Consider the following 17,424-nt stretch of genomic DNA (forward strand, 5'->3'; position numbering starts at 1 on the left):
GGGTGCGATTGTTGTCATCTCAGAGCGCTCTCCACATGCATACCGTGACTCATATCGCGTATCTCACCTAAAAACGTGTCGCCAGTTATAACGATGTCATCAAGGACAAGAGGAAAGCGCGCAGCTGTTGCCTCCCCTCAAGCCAGCATTTCAGCCATCGAGCCAACGCCACGGACACGTAGAGTCCGCCGAGGCCAACCAGACTTGGAAGAATACGAGGAGCTCGCACACTCAAATGTCGAAGATGACGGCGGAGAGGAAGATGCAGAGGGTGAAGACGCTGAAGACGCCGAAGAAGATGACGATGAAGAGTTCATGACCGTTCCCGAGCCTCCGAAGCGCAGCAGAGGGAGACCAAAGGGATCAACAAACAAACGGAAAGCGCCGGTGGAAGACGGGGACACAGATTTGGATCAGGGCGATGAAGATGACGAAACAAGGTCAAAAAGAAGAGGGAGAGAAAGTGTGAGCTATAAGGAGATACCTATAGATGACAAGATGGACGGAGATGAAGATGAAGCATCGACTCCCGGTAAGTCTTGCGATCGAATGATCTGGTCTCAGTCTAATTCAAATATAGCCGCAGTTACTACGCCCCGGCGACGCGGTAGACCTCCTAAGCGACCCGTAGACGACGATGATGATGACGACAAAAACGATTCCTCGTACAAGAAGGAAAAGATTCCGGGTGGCTCTGGTCGAGGAGGCTTCAGTGTCAAGGGTGCTGCAGCCGCTGCTGCTAGGGCCAGATGGGAAAAAGTCCGACGTGAGAGAGCAGAACGAGGGGAGGATGATACTCCCAAATCCGCGAGGAGATCTACCGGGACCAAAAAGCATGCTGTGGGCCCTCCAGCCGATTATAAGAGTACGTGCAGAACTTGTCGATTAATCACGTTGGCTGATGGGAGCAGTGGGAGCCACTGTCTCCATCAAAAATGAGGAATACACTGTTGGCGACGATGAGTTAATTATACCGGATGATCCCAAAGGCGACACAAAAATCGACGCTGCTGGTCGTCTTTTAGGCGATCGAGAATACAAACTTGTCACATTTACCTCGGTCGAACGGCGAAACCCCGAACGCATTTATGCGCTTACTATCGATGCCGCTCGAGCATGTGGGTACTCGGATTCCCTGGCGTTCCTCAGGCGTTACCCCACGGTCCTCAAGTTATCGTGTACCGCTGGCGAACGGGTCAAATTGATCGATCTCGGGCGGATATCAGGAAATTTGAAGCACCGACAAGTGACAATGGTCGCCATGCGGAATGTTTTCAAAGTTATGGGTGCTAAAGTTATCAAAAGTACTTGATGTCATTGTCCAATGGTTATACCAAGCTAACAATGGAACAGATGGTAGGCACGTCGTTGACGATTATTATGAGGATGAAGCCGCCGCCAAATGTGCAGAGAACGGCATTGAACCTGGATCCATCGTACAAGACGAGGAGTATGTCCCATCCGCCAATGTGAACAGCGAACGTGCCCTTCGTTCTGCCCCTGGTGAATCTTCCCGCTCTCTTGCCCATTTGTCGACATTCTACACCGTTGGTGGCCCTACAACGCATTTTGCAGGAAATGGCGTGGATCCATGGACTGACAGTGGATGGGGTAACAAGAGGAGCAGGCTTAGAACAGCGGGTGTGACAGAGGAAGATTGGATGTTGAGAACAGCGGAAGAGGCGAGAGCTGTGGACGAACAGCTAAGAAAATATAGGGAGGAGAGGTTGAAGCTGCTGGAAGGCGTGGACGCCATGAGAGGATGGGTATTCGCTGCTGAGAATGCGACAGAGGGAATGATGGGCAAATCAGAACCAACTGGAGAGACAGCAGACGTGTTTAGAGCACCTGTCCCCATGGAGAGCAAGAAGAGTGGTTTATCACACGAAGTAACAATGGAAGATGTAGAAGACGGTGAACAAAGTACTTCGGCAGAGGAGGCCCTCGAAAATGAGGACGCCGACGTTCACCAAGCTGCCGTTGAAGACAAAGAAGCAGTCATCATCGAAGAGCCAGGGAAATTGACCAGCAAGTATAATTGGGGTTTGGGCAAGAGCTGGCAACCAGGTGCAGTTCGAGCTGCTTATGAAGTGAGTCTGTTTTCAAAAAATCATTCGCACCTAATTGTAGAATCTGACTTGGTTTCAGCCTCACACAAACATGCCCCATATACCCTTGTTCACTCAACCAACCATCGCTTTCCTTGCTCAAGCCAGTCCCTATCCCGTTCTTTCATCATCAACTGGCACACAGCACCTCCACTTTGTTCAATCCACAATCACTGGATCTGCTGCCCGCGGTCTAGCCAGCGTAGAATACGTATTGGAAACGGATGAAGACAGCCAAACGCAACAACGATTAACAATGGTAGAAGAAGCAGAGAAATGGGAACGGAGAATGCGTGCAAAAAAGCATGTAGCTTAGCTGGATACATGTATTACTATCATGTATTATTGTTTACATTTAATTGCTGGTATTACTTCACGATTACCGTCCACGAAAGTCTGCCCTTCTCTTCTCTGCAAAAGCCTTCAGCCCTTCTTGTCTGTCATCCGTATCCAGCAGCCCATTATAGACTGCTCGTTCCAGGTCGAGGCCGGCTTCAAGAGACAATTCCGGTGCTGATGAAATGGCTCGTTTTGCGGCTGCCAGAGCCAGGGGAGCGGATGTCAGTATCTGACGGGCCAAAATGAGTGCGGCTTCGAAAGGGGAGGAAGGAGAAGAGGCGTAAATGTTCAAAAGACCTAATACGGACGTCAGCACAACGAATACGATATAATGATTACCAGCTATAGATAGCAATTCGTACCGATGCGTTCAGCTTCAGGCCCTTGAACGTGACGCCCTGTAAATATAAGTTCCTTAGACTTGGCCATGCCTACGATCCGGGTGAGGCGTTGAGTGCCGCCCGCTCCTGGAATAATGCCAAGCTTAGTCTCCGGCAAAGCAATCTTGGTATTGTCTCCTAAAGCAACAACCTGTCAGCAATGTCCATAAGGGAGAAAATAGCCTCACCGCCAACTCTCAAATCACACCCCAAAGCCAGCTCTGCCCCTCCTCCCAAAGCATACCCGTCAATCACAGCAACAGTCGGGATCGGTAAAGCCTCTAGCTCGGCCAGCAATTGTCTGAGATTGTCAAGGAAGTTCGAGACCTGCATCGGGCTCATAGTACGACGTTCACGCAAGTCTGCGCCAGAACAAAAAAGAGAGGGGTTGGAAGACTGTATGAGAAGTAGACGAGAGCTAGTAAAGATTAAGTGGGAAGCTTAAACTGAATAATCTTGACATACTCTGCGGGATTCAAGGTGGCAAGTGCTTCACGCATCTCCTACGTACAGAGCTCAATACTCAGTATGATACAGCGCGACATGCCGACTATTTGAGCACATACCGAAACCATTTGAACAGTCAGCGCATTTTTAGTAGCCGGCCGATTCAGCATGAGGGTCATAACCTTGTCAAGCTCAGGCAACTTGGCGTCTGCGGTGGTTGAGAGGAGGGGACGAAGGTAGGCGTGGGGCTCGGGGGTGGTCGATATGGTCCTTCCCCATGCGGCGAAGCATCGTTGTTTGGTTAGTGACTTGGATACGTGTCTGACCAATGGGAGGAGCATCGGGATTGGGAGAAGTAGCTGGCGGCAATGGATGTAAAACCATGAAGTGTCCGTATCTATGTCTGTTCATCCCAGCATGCATAACTTATGGAGCAGCAGCAGCGGCCGTAATGACGGGGAATGGATTGTTGTTGGTCACTTGTACAAACAACTTCCGGCTATCCCACATCAAAATCCCGGCCTTCTGCTGTGCCCGCCGGTATTCAGATTACATAATCATAACTCTACCCCACATCTGCCACACTCGCGGCAAGGAGCTCGGAGTTTCGTTGATTTTTCGCCGCGGGCAGCTCATCTTCTTTGACCATATTTCTCGAACTCGACCTTCACCTTCCAATACTAACGAGTTTGCAGGACAGTCAAGGTGAGTGTAGTCCCTACAGACTCAAACCCTCCAGTTCGTCAATACTGATAAGGATCTTTGTTTTACAGATGCAGATTTTCGTCAAGACGTATGTCCCCATTTCGCCCTTCTGCCAAAAAAAACAACGTTTCTATTGAAGAATTTGTTCTGATGGATTATTTGCAGTCTTACCGGAAAGACCATCACCCTCGAGGTCGAGTCCTCCGACACCATCGACAATGTCAAGTCCAAGATCCAGGACAAGGAGGGTATCCCCCCTGACCAGCAGCGATTGATCTTCGCCGGAAAGCAGCTTGAGGATGGCAGGACCCTTTCTGACTACAGTGGGTATTATTCGGCATTGAAAGGGGAGACGAGAAGGAGGATATGCGGGAAGAGCACGAAGCGTATTGAGCAGGAAGGGGGATAGGCCATGTGTGGGACGCATTTGAGCTCCCGTCGGATGAGTGTTGTAGGAAAAGCCGAGAAAGAAGGGGATGATGGGTTTGGAAGCAGAAAGTAACGGCCATGCTGACGTCTGTGTCGTTTGCAGACATCCAGAAGGAGTCTACCCTCCATCTTGTCCTCCGTCTCCGAGGTGGTATCATCGAGCCCTCTCTCAAGGCTCTTGCTTCTAAGTACAACGTGAGTTGGACCTGCATCGTGACGTGAAAGGATACATGGCTGACAATCTTTGCAGTGTGAGAAGCAAATCTGCCGAAAGTGCTACGCCCGTCTCCCTCCCCGTGCCACCAACTGCGTATGTTTTGACTTCCCAGTGACATGTGTCGTCTGGCTGACTAAATACGTCACAATAGCGAAAGAGGAAGTGTGGCCACTCTTCTCAGATCCGACCCAAGAAGGCCCTCAAGAAGTAAACTCGCTTGTATTCTCTTTGGTGTTGGAAGTGGGGCCTTGGGGTACCATTAGTGCGATGTATTCCTTTGCTCGATGCTGCCAATGATAGGGGACGACTGGGACGTGGAACTTGTGGCTGTCGGATCGCGATTGCGTTCGGTAGAGGTACCGGGCAGGGGCCAGGACGTGCATGTTGTCAAATCTGTGCTGCTGTTTTCTTCGAGCTAGATGTGTTTCGCCCACTGCGACGACCAGCAGAACTGCGGTATCAGGTGGCCAAGACAAACTTGAATCTCTTAAAAATCAAGGCTTCTCGTCTCGTGGCCTACAGGCTGAGAGGAAGATTAATAAACATATTCAACAGCTAATTCAAGGATCCGTTAACCCCCACTGGCAGCGTACATCAATGGTATGCACTGTTGAGTTCAACAACAATTGTCATGACCAAGTTCATCAGCTGCTGGCCTGGTACAGAAATCAAGTACCGTAATACGGCCACCGATTTTGAACTGTTGGCTGCTAGTCCACTGAGTAGTTGCGTTTGCAAAGTGCTGTTCGTGTTCTTTAATGGGATGGCATAAAATAAAAAATTGAATTACGAAGCACGGATTTGACACATACATGTTGGTTGTTTGAATAGCAAAAAAGGAAACGACGAGGGTGCGATTCGAACGCACGCGCCTTGCGGCAGAACATCTCGTATTATTAATTCGAATGTTCCGGAATAACCGGGCTATCCGACCTCGCCAGCAAGAATTTCCCTGATGGGCCAACAGTTTTATCTTCATATACACAAAATCAAGAAAACGATTGTTCCTGCTTTTCTCTAAATAAAGGATTGATTTCCATCTTTAGAGTGCTTTATTTAGCAGACTCTTCGGAATACCGGATGATGGAGCGCTTCAAGTGGACGGAGGACATTACTGCGAAAAATGATCGTAGTTTGAGTATAATAATAAGCTGGAGAGATAATGGTATTTTAATTTCTGCAGTCGCCATCATGATACGTAGCGGCCTCCACTCTGGCACGACAGAAGGAGTCCGCCTTGTACTAAAGTCGCGCTTCGTTGTTGTTCTCTTCGTTGTCTCGCTCAATTGTTCTTCCTTTATTGCCCTCTCCTCTTTGCTTACTCCGTGTGTTCTGCACCAGTTTGCTGCTGGTGCCCATCACATCTTCTTACGCATCCTCTTTATCTACACCCATAATCGTAACGTGCAGAGTTCTATCGATAATGGCTCAGCAAGTTGAAGAAATTGAGCAAGACCTTTCTCATATCCATTGGTAAGGGATACGTCAGTGTTTCAATCGCACAGGCTGAACAGCTCCCCCTTTTTGCTTTGTAGGTCATGGCCAGAAGCTATAGCGGTGAGATAACTAGAGTCTTCTCAACCTTATCCTTGCTCAAAATACTTTTAGGCCAATCCTGCAAGATCGCTAGCCACTCCTGATCTAGCGTAAGTTGAAATCATCTCCGATCATTCCAAAATGCTGACCATTAAATCCAGGATGGATTACTTTGCATATTCTCCGTTTTGGGACGCGAAATCTAATAATAATGTGTTGCGAACTCAAAGGCGCATAGAGAATCCGGCGTATGGACATGCAGAGGAAAAGGTGTACGTTAATCATCGGTTACTTGTGGATTTCATTGTGCTTGACAGTTTATGATAGCGAACTTAATGCCTTTATGTCTGGTTTCGAATACGTCGTGGCACATTCTCAACCTCCCGACCTATTTGTGATTCATAGGCGCGAAGTTGAGTCGTCAGGAAAACGTGATAGAGTCACTGGCGCATGGTTCATACTCCATGAGAAGATCTATCAATGTCCGACGTTGTTCGATGTGATGTCTACACGATTAGTACGTTTTGTGTACATCGTTTTCTTCATAGTGTTCTGATCTGACGGAACCGCATAAGAAAAATGCGACGAGCCTCATCTCGAAGACGTTGAGCACCCTGTCAGAGAATCGTCCTCCAGCCAATCCGCGTACTACCACACTTTGGCGCTCTATTCCCTCTGTGACGTCTAATCAACCTGATGGCACACAACCTTCCTCTTTAGACCAGGCAGAAAAGCCGGATGAAGGAAAGAAAGATGACAGCCTCAATGGCAGCAGTCCATTAGATGGATCTGACGGGAAGGCATCACCAGCCGGTCCGGACTGGCACCTTTTCCACGCTTTGCAAGCTACAAGGGCTTCTCTTGTCTCCCTCGAGACTCTTGCCAAGACACCTACCCAAACAACCGATCCCAGAGAAGAGCTGAATAACATAGAGATCGCAATGGATAATCAATTCGGTGGTCAAAATCAGAGCCTGTCTGGCAAGGGCCCGAATGTCAAGGGAGGGGCTGCAGCTGTGAAAAATATATCCGTACCTTTCGTCCCCAAACATAGCGCTGGTCACGCAACTAGTACAACGGGACTTACTCCATCAATATGGGGTGGCTCAGCTTCCTTGGGAGTTTCAACGGCGGCTGTACCAGCGAGAGAAGCGGGCGGGTCACCACTAAAGTGGCCGGGAGGAGATAAGTCTGCCCCTATTGCAGGCGCAACTTTAGCTGGACAGACAGGCCGATGACAGTAATAAAGGTGCTCTAGGCCATAAATCTACTATAATTTCAACAAAACAGCCATTTGTAAGCATGTAATGCATGATTCATATTTATCAGTCGCTGCCCCTTAGTGTGGCGTCGTATTGATGTTATCCCTTCTTGTGGCAAAGTTAACCAGTCTTCTGAATTCTCCGAACGCTTTGGGCGTTTCTGATCTTTCAGCACCATCTGTACTGCCAGACCTCAGTAGTCCTGGCAAGCCAGCAACACCACTAGTAGGAGAAAACAGTGACGCTGAACTGCCAACTGGTGATATAACTGTCCGAGAGATATCGACAGAAGTCGGGGGGTCCATATCGATATGAGTGAGGAAGGAAGTGTCTGAGAGTTCAGAATTGGTTGAGGTGACGGAAAGGAATATGTCGAGCAGGCGTTGTTGGTCGGTACGAGGGGTACCTTTCAGGTCCAAAATCTGTCGAACAAGGGTGTCGGCTCACGTTCAAGGAGGTACGAATAACTTCCGACCTACCTTTTGGAAATTGGTGAATGAACGGTCCCCGATAAGAAGACAATAGTTCTGGACAAAACCTAAGAGATATTAGCCTTAGTGTGGATCGTGAATGGTCCATCCGTACCTTCCGGTGGGTCATCAGGGGCCAGTATGACTTTGAGCATAGTCTCGAGCTGCCCTGTGTTCTTTGTAACGTATTTCGTATAGCTATGCGTATGTCAATTCCGTGAAAGGCCCGATTCCGCTTACATAGTCGTTGAATTTTCAGGATGAGGTTCCGGAAGATCAAGCAGGCAAGCTTTCACAGCTTGGACGTCGAGGAGGATCTATAGCCAATAAATACAAGTCTCTGAGGGATATCGAATGTGCTTACCTGTTCAGCCCCAATTTTCTTTAACGGCCTACTTTTAATCACCGATTGCGTGAATTTCGTTATGACCACTCTGTCATTTCAATATATTAGTATCTTTTCTCTGTGATAATCCGACGAACGTACCCAACAGCCTTGTCAGCAAAGTTTCTAATGTACTTTTTTGATTCCACCCGCCCTCTGACGGCTTCTGCAACTTGCTTGATGCTCCCAACAAGATCGACAACATATGCTGATCGGCCGCTCACGTTTTCCAGATGCATCCAGGGGGTTTTGAGAACAGCAGCGAAAGCGGGCTCGCAGGCTGTTTCAAGCTCGCGTAGGATTGTTGTTATGCACGTTGACATGACACTAGATGATGTCAGCTAGGAGTCCAGCTTTTTTTCGTCGGTTGGACTGACCTGGAAAAGGTTTGGCGTTCGTCTTGAAATGATATTTCCTCTCGAAATTTGGAATCAATTTTGTCTTTAAGCCGCTCCTCAAGCTGTAAAGATGTGTTCAGGCAATACTCTGCTGTATTCAAAACCATGCAAGCTGTCTTCACTTCTTGCAAACTGTCTCGTCCTTCTAAAGACTTTCTGACCGGTTTCAAACCTGCTAACAGAACGTCGTCTTGTCGCCCGACTTCAAGTCAGCTTACTACCCTAAAAGGGTAAGCTCTATGTATCTCACCCGCATAAATCCTTAGCCACTTGGCAAAGACTTGTGAGAGCTTCTTCATGGTTTCACCCTTCGAATATTTTTCACATTGTTCCAATTGCTGACCGTAGAAATAGAACAGTTCCGTGGACGATGGAAGTATTGTGGGGGCGGGTGCGTCTGTCTCTTCTTGTATGGCGCCTTCGACAGACGAACGAGATTTGAGTCCACGATATGCTGAAAGCATGTCCGAGATGGCACTAATAGTTAGCGCGTTAGCACGCCATTTCCAAACCACTGCACAGGCAGCTCACCGATCTTGAGCATCCACATATACACTGAGATACTTATCAAAGACGGATGAGATGACCCATTTTGAAGTTCCGCCCCTCAGCGATAGACTAATAACCTCCTCAAACTATTTTGCCTCAGCGAAGACTTCTGCACCTGCCTTGCAACTTACCGGCATCCCGAATTTCCTTGACATGCCTCCTTCGAAATCCAAAGTTCCTTGCAATGCATCTAGAAGGACATTGACAGCTGGGGTCTGTTTGGCCAGTACATTCGCCAAATCTGATCTGGTGCATTCCGAAAAATTGGCAACAAGAAGGCGAGTTACTTGCCAAGTATCGGGGAATAACATTGCGTCTTCCTCGTCATGGTGCTTGAGGACTCTACGGAACCATGCGTATCGGCGTGGCACATTGTCCAATTGACCGGCTTCGTCAGTTGCACGGAATATTCTGCGGTATTCCGCAAGCTGAAGTTGTAGGTAACGTTCGATTATGTGGTTTCTTCCAGAAGTAGGTCAGAACCAGCTCTTGGTTCTGTATATTGCACTCACCTGAAGTCGCCACCCAATACATCAACAGCCAAACAGACTTCTGAGATGGTCCTTTTGTCTATTGGTTTATTCGGATCCTGCTTGAAGCTTCACGCAATACGGTCAGTAAAGCCCCACAGCGCAAGTTGGACTCACAAGGCATCCATCTCAACAGCCACTTTTTCTTGAACGGTCTTCCTGTCATTCTCAGCTGACTTAAAGAGATGAGAAACGGTAGGGATAGTGGAGAGGGGTTTAAGTGGGCCAAGGAGTTCCATCACTGCCTATTTGCAGGATAAGCTAAGTTCATCGAGAAGATTGAGCTGGGCATACTGCAAGAGCTTGCGAGATTTCCTTATATCGACGTGTAGGTAAGAGCTGACTCAACTGCTGATGAGCTTGCCCTAGTATATAGTTGTAAGCGAGTGTAATTCCTTCTATGTAATACTCACTGAGCATGGCCCATCTCTCCAGCGTTTGTATGGTCGTAGTTAGGTTACTTTTAGCAACGTCCAGACGTTGTATGTCAGATGTGATACCTTTGACAATTGCTTCTGCTTCGGCAGCCTTTTCACGGATCACGTTTATTTGAAGCATGAGTTGCTTCGTCGAGTACATAGTAGTGAGCTATAGCATCCTATATGGTAGGAGAAGAGTACCTACCCCGATCTCGCTTTGAATGACGCTCATCTTGCCTGGATCCTGGTCTCTCTTCAGCTCAGCTTTGAGCCTGGCAATTTCCTCCCGGATCTCCATTGCCTCCAGCTGCAGTTTTGCCTGTATCTGCTTGTGTCGACCCAGCGACTCGGCTGCGGGCGTTTCACATTAGTTGGGCAGGTGTAAGACGACGGGAACTTGCCATCGGGGAACTCCTTCGCGAGACGGTCCATGGCACTCGTGCTCGCTGCTGCTGATGCATGGCCAGTTGATAACTGGGTGCTGGACGATGGCATGCTTGATTTGGGAGTAGAGTCACTTTAGAACATAAATGTTACCGAGATCTTTGTCGTCATCAGTCGACCGGCCTGTCGCGTCGAGCGCGAGTTGGTTTTTGTTGATTCCTCTCAGCTCCAGTCCATCATAATACTATCTATAGAGAGGATAATGGGTCGTCATGGGCGCATTCGACCCAGCAATCACATACGACAGGTCAACATACATAGAGACTGATACGGGTAGTAAGCATCGTCATCTCCCAATACAGCGTCACCGCCTCACACGCCACCTTGCATAGACAAGGTATCACGCAAAGCCCTCATCGCAGGAGCTACAAATATAGTCTTGGGCGGTAAATCTATCATCCAGACTTCCTCTATACTCCGTGGAGACCTGAGGAGATCGGCCGCAGGCCAACATGTGGTTATATCAGTGGGGAGATATTGTTTAATAGGGGAAGGAGCGGTCATTAGGCCGCCAGGCAAGATGTACAAAGGGTTGGTCTTAACAATACGACCATCCTTATACGCTGCTGATCAAACAAATCAGGACGTTCACGTTCTATCCTCTGCGGATAGCAGACTTCACCCACATAGGTCCAAATTGTATCGTTGAAGCGGCGCAAATCGGCAGCTGCGTTGAGATTGGTGAGGGAAGCATCATCGTGCGTCTGTCTACTTTTTCTATCTATGTCATGGACTGGGTCTGAATGCAGAGACAATCTTTAGGGGAAATTCGTTGTTATAAAAGACTTGGCGGTTATCCTTCCTAACACTGTCCTCCCAGAAGGGACAGTTGTGGCCTCCATGTCCGTCTGGGGCGGCAATCCAGGTTAGTTGCTTTTAGCTTCCCTCTAGATTCGGACTCGCTGACGTGTTCTAGGTCGCATGATTGACACTCTTCCTGAAACGTATCAAGAAACAATGGAGGCCAAGTGTAAAAGCTATTATCAACGGTTTCGCCCCGCTCATTAATGTGCCAAAACTCAAGCTGCCACGGCTTTCACTACTTTCACAAGTACAAACTTGTACAATCACTTGTACTGGTACGGTATCACAAGGATGTACAAATAGGATACCATGCATATATGCAATTGCTAATTATTAGTCATTATACACATAAAAGTCATCATCGCCCTTGGAGAAAATATCCCCTATGAGTCGTTTGGTGCGTGACCGTCGTAATGAACCGAGGGCTTAAGCTCAGTTCAGATGGTCATCCACAGATTTTGCAAATTATTTTCCATTCCTCGTAATGTCCATGCTGGTCGGTCGGCTTGACGACCCCATACTCCAAAGCGTATTCACGCTGCCCACACTCATCATCATTTTCTCCCTGCTCGAACTTCGCCTTCTGGGTATTCCCACTCCCGGCGGTGTGGTATATACGGCTTCTGATTTACCTTGAGCAAGACTTTCCATACGCACCGCTTCTCGTCGGTCATACTCTTTGAGGGCAGCTTGTGCAGCCGCTGGATTACTGTTGCCAACGACATAGATATGTTCGGTGGAGCATATAGTGGAATACAGTCGGCTCCAAGGTGATTTTCCATTGTCAGGGGTTTTTGTCATGGTATCCTGAACATTACTTGTATCGGCAGATTTGGATATCCCCATAAGCTTTAGGGTTGCTTCCATTCTATGTCTTTCTCGTTTGTCTTCTTCATCTTCTTCCGTAGGTTCAAGTTTGCGACCAGTAGTGGCTCCCTTTTCTTGTTGCAGGGGGGGTGAAGTTGAGCTGATAGCACGTGAAGCGAGCGTAAGTGGTCGCAAAGCTGGTCTGGGAGATCCGGGGCTCGTGACTCCACCAAAGCCGAAGGAGCGAAAATCAAGAGAGAAGCCTCGGCGAGCCTATCACAAATCAAGATGAGCAACGGCAAACTGGCGTGTAGGATGGTACGGTGTGCAAAACCCACCCTTTTTTCTTGCTTGGCTACCGTAGCCCTGGACGGTTCGACTGAGGTAGTTAGGGGCGAAGGCAATAGTACCTCTTCAACTACAGGTGTCTTCTCGGCCGCCCCAGAAAATGTTCTAGCCATTATCATACTTAACGGCCTGCCTCTCTTGTCCTTTGATGAAGCAGAGTCTTGAGAGCTAGCAGAGGCTTGTGAGGTCATTTCTGCATTAAAAGCTTGAGCAAAAGGGGCAGCATTATGTTTGAGAGGCGTTTGAATGGCAGAGACGTTTCGTGAACCAGCTGGGCCGGTTTTATAATCAACTGAAAGAATATGCTCAAACCCTTCTTGAGCAATGATGCGGTCAATTATCTTATTAATAGCCACTTTTATTAGTGTCTGTACATGTAGGGTGAATAGGGTCTCAATACCTTTGAACAATAAAGATTGAGTGCTTTGTTGGTGTCTTTAAGTTGCTTGATCTCATTCTCCAATGCTGAAACTCGTGATCAGCTTCAATATGATGGTGGCACAGAAGACTTCCGCACTCATACCCTCGGTGTTAATGTCTTTTTTCAGGTACCCCGGCTCTCTTTCTTCTTGAAAAATACCCAGTTCAGAGGCCAGATTTCGTCCATTAAGAGGCGAGTAACCATTATCACTGGCTATTTTGCCCCGTCTGCTTAACGGGCTTTCCAGAAGTAATCCTTCATTCAATGGCTCTGGTTCGTGCCTTTCATATCTGTCTTGCAATTGATCAGCATTTAAGAGACCATCTTTTTCTCTAATATCTCCATTGAGTGTTCTTTCCCTCAAAAATAACTCCCAGGCCTCGTTATCTTCCTGTAGAGCGTTATTCAAGTTTTTAAGTTCTTGTATATCTTGGGTGAGAGTGCTGTTTTTGGCCCGGAGGGTCGTACACGACAGTTTGAGGGAGGCAATTTCATCTTTCAATGATGATATAGTACCGTCTTCGCGTCGCTGTGCAGCTATAGCTGGTGCAACTGCAGTTTTATGAGGCGTTGATAGGAGTGAGTTGATGCGTGCCCGGAGATGCGCTTCCTGAGCTTGGAAGGCGCGTCGTTCGGCTTCAAAAGCCGTTTCCTATTTATCATCAGAAGAACGAGTGTAAGTTATCTATCGCTATAACCGAGGTTTTCGTTATATCCACTCGCCTGGTCAGCGTACCGCTTTTGAGCCTCCCTGATCTGCCTTTCAGTCTCTGACACTCTTTTACGCAGTCTGTCCAAGAGCGCATTGCGCTCTACGAGGTCAGCTTCCATACGGCCCTGCACCGAACGAGGAAATCAACATAAATCAGCACCACTGTTGTTCCTCTCAGCTATGCTGATTAACTTGCTTGTTCGTTAAGAGACTCATCGAATCGAGATTGTAAAGTCGCCATGGCTCTAGAGAGTTCGCCAATATCTCTTTCAAGCTTGTCTCTGTTATTTTCCAGCATCTCGATCTTCCCTACCATCTGCAAATCCAAACTAACCATCAGCGAGTTTCTTGGAACACGGTGTATGTTTAAAGGATCCACCTTGTCTTTCAAATCCCATTCGCCTCTGAGGGCTTGTACGAGATCATTTCTCGTGATCGCTCTCAACTGATCGTCGCTTTTGTCTCTTAGACTGTCCCACGCATTGTCCTCTGTTGTGAGGTTGGGCGCAATACGTGGGGTGATGGAGGGGATTCGCTTCCTGTGCGGTGGGAGTGGGCGAGAGAGAGCCATACGGGGAACGCCTGGGAAGAGAGGGAAGAGACGAGGGGGAAGAGGAGGAGTATAAAGGAGCAATGAACGAGAAAGCGAGAAACGCGCTCAGAGCTCACACACACACACAAACATACAAACGAAAGTCAAACAAGCTTGTATAATATGCATTTATACCCATTTATACCCACTTCTACATCTACTGATATTTCATACATCGCCATCCTCATTCACTAACCGCTCACTTTCGCAGAGGATCGTCCTTCTCATTCTTCGGAGTCCCACCAGGCGTGTCACCCGGGGTTTCCTCGCCTTGAATCCACTTGTCCAGGAAACCATGATCGCGAATCGCCACTCCCATAGCGACGCCTTCACCTGAATCCTGGTACTCTGGATTGTCCAGATCATGTTTCACCCATCGAAGGTCTGTACTATCCATCTCGTCCTCGGGTGGCGGAGGTGGTGTACTGTCAACGGGCGGTGAGGGTGGCGAGACCTTGACGCTAGGTGTGATTCGGGGCTTGCGCTTGTCTAGACCTCGTTTCAAAGCTTTACGACCACCGAACGACATGAAACATATGGAGATGATGACTGCGACATGGCCGTACCAATACATTCTGTTCCAAGCGCCGATGGAATCTTTGAAATTGAGCAAAAGGAAAGGCGCTACGAGGTAATTGAGCGTGGACTGCACCGAAATCCAGCCAATGAGGTCGTACACCCGCTTTGGAGGACCAGGTTGTGCGGTTTCGGAGGGAGGAAGGAAATATGGGCGGACATAACGACGGAATTGACGGCCAAGGGAGGTCACGAGGCCGCCCATAAAGAAGGCCACTGCATGATTAGCAAAGACCAGAATACCCAAAACTTACGGTAGTAGCCCGGACTGATGCCATGCTAAGTCGCTACTTATTAGTTGCAGCTCACTCACGCCAAGCAATCACCTACCCAGAATGCAGAGGTCAAGAAAGTTGCCATGCTTTCTTTGAACCCTGGTTTCTTTCCTTTCTTCGTAACTCGCTTGTAAACTACATCTCTAAGCCATACCTATAAAACAATGATAAATGAGCCACGTAACAAATGCAGGCAGATGACTTACGTTGGTGCGGCAGTTCCAGCTATCAAAGAGTATTTTGAAGCTCTCTGCGGTCTCAATTCCTTTGATATTGATATTACGAACCCTGTTCCATAAGGTTCTTCCAGTCTTGGGGTCATAACCATTGAAGCCAATGCCTGTGAGGATACAAGCACCCTATGATGAAATGAGCGGTGTTCAGCACTTCCGTCAATGTAGTAATCCCACCTCTGACAAGCTCCAAACTGCATAGTACTTTGTTCTGGCTAGCAGTCCTGCAAGCTGAACGAAACCGAATTTCCTTGTCCACCCCCAGCCAGTCCAGATGGGACTCAAGACATTCTCATAACTGTACTTATCGCCGTACAGGGCATAAACTCCCAGAAAGAACAAGCCGATCACGAGGTGAAGGTACGCCACTCTCTTACGGCCATATGGAATCCGGCGTTTGGTGGCTTTTGCCTGTTCTGGGGAGGAGCCAGCAGGTGGACTACTGTAGAGTCGTTTGTGAATCAGGGCGTCGTACGTGGCATAGTCGAAGGAGGGCCCGACAAGGACAGAAGGGAAGAAAAAACTATTCGAACGTTGGCTATTCAAAACAAAGAAACGTTTTACAAAATGGCTCACCAATAACCCAGGAAAGCGACCAAGCTGGGAATTTGTATAAGCCTCGTCGCCAATTGATTGGCATCAAGCTCCTGCGCTGTAAGTTTCCGTCCTCAAAATGCTCGAACGCACCTCTTCTTTTACTTTTCCATCATGTACATTCCATGCAAATGTGGAGAGCTTCATTACAAGCACCATTTGGCTGCCTGTGATTTCGATTGTGGAGGCAGGCAGTCCTAAAACAGATCGCTTTATGTGGCTACACGGTTAGTCATGTCCATGAGACTGCTACGTACTTGAACAGCAAGTGCCCCATAACAAACCTGAATGGAATCGTTAATCATTCTGCCTCTTTATCGGCCTAGAACATCGTGTCCAACTCACGCAAACACAACCCACGGCATGTTCTTGTCCTTCATGCCATTCACGATGGCGTAGGTCCCTAGCGAGCTGAAGAGCATATGGAGCATTCCCCCGCCTAATCCCAAGAGGGGCACAAGGAAGACAGTAGAGATAGCGATGGAAAAGAGATGCGCGACATTGGGATGGGCTGAAGGTAAGCGGACGAAGATGGAGCCGAGTGGAAATGCGACGAGGAGGGAAAATATGAGCTGTGGGGTGTGAGCGAGGTGTGTGTGTGTGTGTGCGGGTAGGATCGTATGCTGACCTTTAGCTGGTCTGTGGGAGCTCCGACTACGTCGGAGAGTTCTGTGAATAAAGAGTCCCAGAACATGGTGTATGATGTGGAAAGAGGAGATGGAAATGTCGACGATGTCATCGGAAATGGCGAGAAAATCAACAATTATTCGAGGCACCAATGTTGTTATGCTTGTACTTTTAATTGTCTTCTTTAATAGTTATTATACTCATTGTTCTCACCATTCTCTCTATTCGTTCCATTGCACTCCCCCGGATCCAGCCATGAAGCAATCACCACTCCACAGACCATGTAAGTGTCCTCGCTCACGCTCTGTCTGACATTCCTAGCCCGTCCTCTCCTCGCTCTCGGCATAGAAGGCTCAGCAAATAAGCTCGGATGCGGCATCATATCACATTCTCCTTCACCCACAGGTGGACCTACTTTAGTCATGGTACTCTCAAACGTTCGGCATACGTACATCACTCCTCCTGGCGAAGGTTTCCTGCCATCAGATACAGCCAGACATCATAGAGAATGGGTTGTTAAAGTCATCGAAGAGGCTGTTCGAAAGGCGGGTGTCAGGATGGGCGATCTCGATTGCATTGCCTTTACCAAAGGTATTACTATTCATATTCATCACAAACACGTGCTGATGAACATGAAATAAGGCCCGGGCATGGGTACCCCTCTCCAAGTGGGAGCGCTCGTCGCCCGTACGCTATCTTTACTTCACAACATCCCCCTTGTCGGCGTCAATCACTGTGTTGGCCGTAAGTGACGTACTGGATTTGAAACAAGATGCCAGCTAACATATCTCCAGACATTGAAATGGGTCGCCAAATA

General features: G+C 48.2%; 9 protein-coding genes across 9 annotated transcripts in view; 5 read left to right on the forward strand and 4 right to left on the reverse strand.

Moving 5' to 3' along the window:
* The first annotated feature begins 52 nt into the window (after positions 1-52).
* On the forward strand, positions 53-2,458 carry CNA03310 (protein-nucleus import-related protein, putative). The gene is made up of 5 exons (XM_566655.2): positions 53-532; positions 581-865; positions 912-1,304; positions 1,354-2,090; positions 2,149-2,458. The coding sequence occupies exons 1-5, from the start codon at positions 94-96 to the stop codon at positions 2,422-2,424; spliced, it is 2,130 nt and encodes a 709-aa protein (XP_566655.1). The 5' UTR covers positions 53-93; the 3' UTR covers positions 2,425-2,458.
* CNA03320 (conserved hypothetical protein) lies at positions 2,420-3,732 on the reverse strand. Its single transcript, XM_024656233.1, has 5 exons — positions 3,394-3,732; positions 3,293-3,330; positions 3,016-3,245; positions 2,810-2,965; positions 2,420-2,744 (listed from the first exon to the last, which is right to left on the reverse strand). Exons 1-5 carry the CDS (start codon positions 3,613-3,615, stop codon positions 2,488-2,490), a joined length of 903 nt encoding a protein of 300 aa, XP_024511869.1. The 5' UTR covers positions 3,616-3,732; the 3' UTR covers positions 2,420-2,487.
* Positions 3,733-3,936: 204 nt separating this feature from the next.
* Positions 3,937-5,002, forward strand: CNA03330 (ubiquitin-carboxy extension protein fusion, putative). The gene is made up of 6 exons (XM_566660.2): positions 3,937-3,979; positions 4,048-4,067; positions 4,145-4,302; positions 4,512-4,603; positions 4,659-4,718; positions 4,777-5,002. Exons 2-6 carry the CDS (start codon positions 4,048-4,050, stop codon positions 4,834-4,836), a joined length of 390 nt encoding a protein of 129 aa, XP_566660.1. The 5' UTR covers positions 3,937-3,979; the 3' UTR covers positions 4,837-5,002.
* Positions 5,003-5,901: 899 nt separating this feature from the next.
* Positions 5,902-7,488, forward strand: CNA03340 (expressed protein). The gene is made up of 6 exons (XM_566662.2): positions 5,902-6,098; positions 6,161-6,182; positions 6,234-6,271; positions 6,323-6,433; positions 6,489-6,678; positions 6,737-7,488. Exons 1-6 carry the CDS (start codon positions 6,049-6,051, stop codon positions 7,397-7,399), a joined length of 1,074 nt encoding a protein of 357 aa, XP_566662.1. The 5' UTR covers positions 5,902-6,048; the 3' UTR covers positions 7,400-7,488.
* CNA03350 (conserved hypothetical protein) lies at positions 7,459-10,727 on the reverse strand. Its single transcript, XM_024656234.1, has 16 exons — positions 10,576-10,727; positions 10,380-10,525; positions 10,169-10,319; positions 10,050-10,120; positions 9,873-10,000; positions 9,738-9,824; positions 9,357-9,687; positions 9,208-9,311; positions 8,927-9,153; positions 8,656-8,866; positions 8,381-8,605; positions 8,258-8,327; positions 8,134-8,210; positions 8,009-8,091; positions 7,903-7,961; positions 7,459-7,845 (listed from the first exon to the last, which is right to left on the reverse strand). The coding sequence occupies exons 1-16, from the start codon at positions 10,667-10,669 to the stop codon at positions 7,501-7,503; spliced, it is 2,409 nt and encodes an 802-aa protein (XP_024511870.1). The 5' UTR covers positions 10,670-10,727; the 3' UTR covers positions 7,459-7,500.
* Positions 10,728-10,790: 63 nt separating this feature from the next.
* CNA03360 (conserved hypothetical protein) lies at positions 10,791-11,789 on the forward strand. Its single transcript, XM_566666.2, has 5 exons — positions 10,791-10,894; positions 10,951-11,149; positions 11,202-11,316; positions 11,381-11,483; positions 11,535-11,789. The coding sequence occupies exons 1-5, from the start codon at positions 10,831-10,833 to the stop codon at positions 11,624-11,626; spliced, it is 573 nt and encodes a 190-aa protein (XP_566666.1). The 5' UTR covers positions 10,791-10,830; the 3' UTR covers positions 11,627-11,789.
* Positions 11,749-14,380, reverse strand: CNA03370 (expressed protein). Its single transcript, XM_024656235.1, has 7 exons — positions 14,090-14,380; positions 13,907-14,026; positions 13,722-13,835; positions 13,101-13,650; positions 12,978-13,042; positions 12,568-12,918; positions 11,749-12,502 (listed from the first exon to the last, which is right to left on the reverse strand). The coding sequence occupies exons 1-7, from the start codon at positions 14,279-14,281 to the stop codon at positions 11,888-11,890; spliced, it is 2,007 nt and encodes a 668-aa protein (XP_024512055.1). The 5' UTR covers positions 14,282-14,380; the 3' UTR covers positions 11,749-11,887.
* Positions 14,381-14,424: 44 nt separating this feature from the next.
* CNA03380 (endoplasmic reticulum protein, putative) lies at positions 14,425-16,710 on the reverse strand. Its single transcript, XM_566668.2, has 10 exons — positions 16,609-16,710; positions 16,326-16,552; positions 16,238-16,264; positions 16,074-16,200; positions 15,963-16,033; positions 15,564-15,909; positions 15,360-15,512; positions 15,209-15,307; positions 15,133-15,157; positions 14,425-15,094 (listed from the first exon to the last, which is right to left on the reverse strand). Exons 1-10 carry the CDS (start codon positions 16,672-16,674, stop codon positions 14,502-14,504), a joined length of 1,734 nt encoding a protein of 577 aa, XP_566668.2. The 5' UTR covers positions 16,675-16,710; the 3' UTR covers positions 14,425-14,501.
* Positions 16,711-16,807: 97 nt separating this feature from the next.
* CNA03390 (O-sialoglycoprotein endopeptidase, putative) overlaps positions 16,808-17,424 on the forward strand; it is a 1,791-nt gene continuing 1,174 nt past the window's right edge. Inside the window, exons 1-4 of the mRNA XM_024656236.1 lie at positions 16,808-16,890; positions 16,929-17,198; positions 17,250-17,351; positions 17,402-17,424. The exon at positions 17,402-17,424 is cut by the window's right edge and continues 197 nt beyond it. Of these exons, the coding sequence (XP_024511871.1) occupies positions 16,863-16,890; positions 16,929-17,198; positions 17,250-17,351; positions 17,402-17,424 (423 nt within the window). The 5' untranslated portion in view covers positions 16,808-16,862. The remainder of the gene's footprint in view (positions 16,891-16,928; positions 17,199-17,249; positions 17,352-17,401) is intronic.

The sequence above is a fragment of the Cryptococcus neoformans genome, chromosome 1 (assembly GCF_000091045.1).
Source record: "Cryptococcus neoformans var. neoformans JEC21 chromosome 1, complete sequence".
In the NCBI taxonomy this organism is placed as follows: domain Eukaryota; kingdom Fungi; phylum Basidiomycota; class Tremellomycetes; order Tremellales; family Cryptococcaceae; genus Cryptococcus; species Cryptococcus deneoformans.

What these genes read in the sequence shown, in the direction of transcription:
- CNA03310 (XM_566655.2), top strand. Translation starts at nt 94, where the DNA reads ATGTCATCAAGGACAAGAGGAAAGCGCGCAGCTGTTGCCTCCCCTCAA. An exon ending in AGATGAAGCATCGACTCCCG is followed by an intron (nt 533 to 580) that starts GTAAGTCTTGCG and finishes ATTCAAATATAG; the next exon opens with CCGCAGTTACTACGCCCCGG. An exon ending in CCCTCCAGCCGATTATAAGA is followed by an intron (nt 866 to 911) that starts GTACGTGCAGAA and finishes TGATGGGAGCAG; the next exon opens with TGGGAGCCACTGTCTCCATC.
- CNA03320 (XM_024656233.1), bottom strand. Translation starts at nt 3,615, where the DNA reads ATGCTCCTCCCATTGGTCAGACACGTATCCAAGTCACTAACCAAACAA. An exon ending in GCCACCTTGAATCCCGCAGA is followed by an intron (nt 3,246 to 3,292) that starts GTATGTCAAGAT and finishes AATCTTTACTAG; the next exon opens with CTCTCGTCTACTTCTCATAC. An exon ending in GTGTGATTTGAGAGTTGGCG is followed by an intron (nt 2,966 to 3,015) that starts GTGAGGCTATTT and finishes TTGTTGCTTTAG; the next exon opens with GAGACAATACCAAGATTGCT.
- CNA03330 (XM_566660.2), top strand. Translation starts at nt 4,048, where the DNA reads ATGCAGATTTTCGTCAAGAC. An exon ending in CAGGACCCTTTCTGACTACA is followed by an intron (nt 4,303 to 4,511) that starts GTGGGTATTATT and finishes TGTCGTTTGCAG; the next exon opens with ACATCCAGAAGGAGTCTACC. An exon ending in CTCTTGCTTCTAAGTACAAC is followed by an intron (nt 4,604 to 4,658) that starts GTGAGTTGGACC and finishes CAATCTTTGCAG; the next exon opens with TGTGAGAAGCAAATCTGCCG.
- CNA03340 (XM_566662.2), top strand. Translation starts at nt 6,049, where the DNA reads ATGGCTCAGCAAGTTGAAGAAATTGAGCAAGACCTTTCTCATATCCAT. An exon ending in CATGGCCAGAAGCTATAGCG is followed by an intron (nt 6,183 to 6,233) that starts GTGAGATAACTA and finishes AAATACTTTTAG; the next exon opens with GCCAATCCTGCAAGATCGCT. An exon ending in GGACATGCAGAGGAAAAGGT is followed by an intron (nt 6,434 to 6,488) that starts GTACGTTAATCA and finishes AGTTTATGATAG; the next exon opens with CGAACTTAATGCCTTTATGT.
- CNA03350 (XM_024656234.1), bottom strand. Translation starts at nt 10,669, where the DNA reads ATGCCATCGTCCAGCACCCAGTTATCAACTGGCCATGCATCAGCAGCA. An exon ending in GTATTGGGTGGCGACTTCAG is followed by an intron (nt 9,688 to 9,737) that starts GTGAGTGCAATA and finishes TACTTCTGGAAG; the next exon opens with AAACCACATAATCGAACGTT. An exon ending in GAACGCCAAACCTTTTCCAG is followed by an intron (nt 8,606 to 8,655) that starts GTCAGTCCAACC and finishes GACATCATCTAG; the next exon opens with TGTCATGTCAACGTGCATAA.
- CNA03360 (XM_566666.2), top strand. Translation starts at nt 10,831, where the DNA reads ATGGGCGCATTCGACCCAGCAATCACATACGACAGGTCAACATACATA. An exon ending in CATAGAGACTGATACGGGTA is followed by an intron (nt 10,895 to 10,950) that starts GTAAGCATCGTC and finishes CACCTTGCATAG; the next exon opens with ACAAGGTATCACGCAAAGCC. An exon ending in CGTCTGGGGCGGCAATCCAG is followed by an intron (nt 11,484 to 11,534) that starts GTTAGTTGCTTT and finishes GACGTGTTCTAG; the next exon opens with GTCGCATGATTGACACTCTT.
- CNA03370 (XM_024656235.1), bottom strand. Translation starts at nt 14,281, where the DNA reads ATGGCTCTCTCTCGCCCACTCCCACCGCACAGGAAGCGAATCCCCTCC. An exon ending in AAAAGACATTAACACCGAGG is followed by an intron (nt 13,043 to 13,100) that starts GTATGAGTGCGG and finishes CACGAGTTTCAG; the next exon opens with CATTGGAGAATGAGATCAAG. An exon ending in TAGCCAAGCAAGAAAAAAGG is followed by an intron (nt 12,503 to 12,567) that starts GTGGGTTTTGCA and finishes GATTTGTGATAG; the next exon opens with GCTCGCCGAGGCTTCTCTCT.
- CNA03380 (XM_566668.2), bottom strand. Translation starts at nt 16,674, where the DNA reads ATGTTCTGGGACTCTTTATTCACAGAACTCTCCGACGTAGTCGGAGCT. An exon ending in GTCGCTTTCCTGGGTTATTG is followed by an intron (nt 15,910 to 15,962) that starts GTGAGCCATTTT and finishes ACGTTCGAATAG; the next exon opens with TTTTTTCTTCCCTTCTGTCC. An exon ending in CATCAGTCCGGGCTACTACC is followed by an intron (nt 15,095 to 15,132) that starts GTAAGTTTTGGG and finishes CTAATCATGCAG; the next exon opens with TGGCCTTCTTTATGGGCGGC.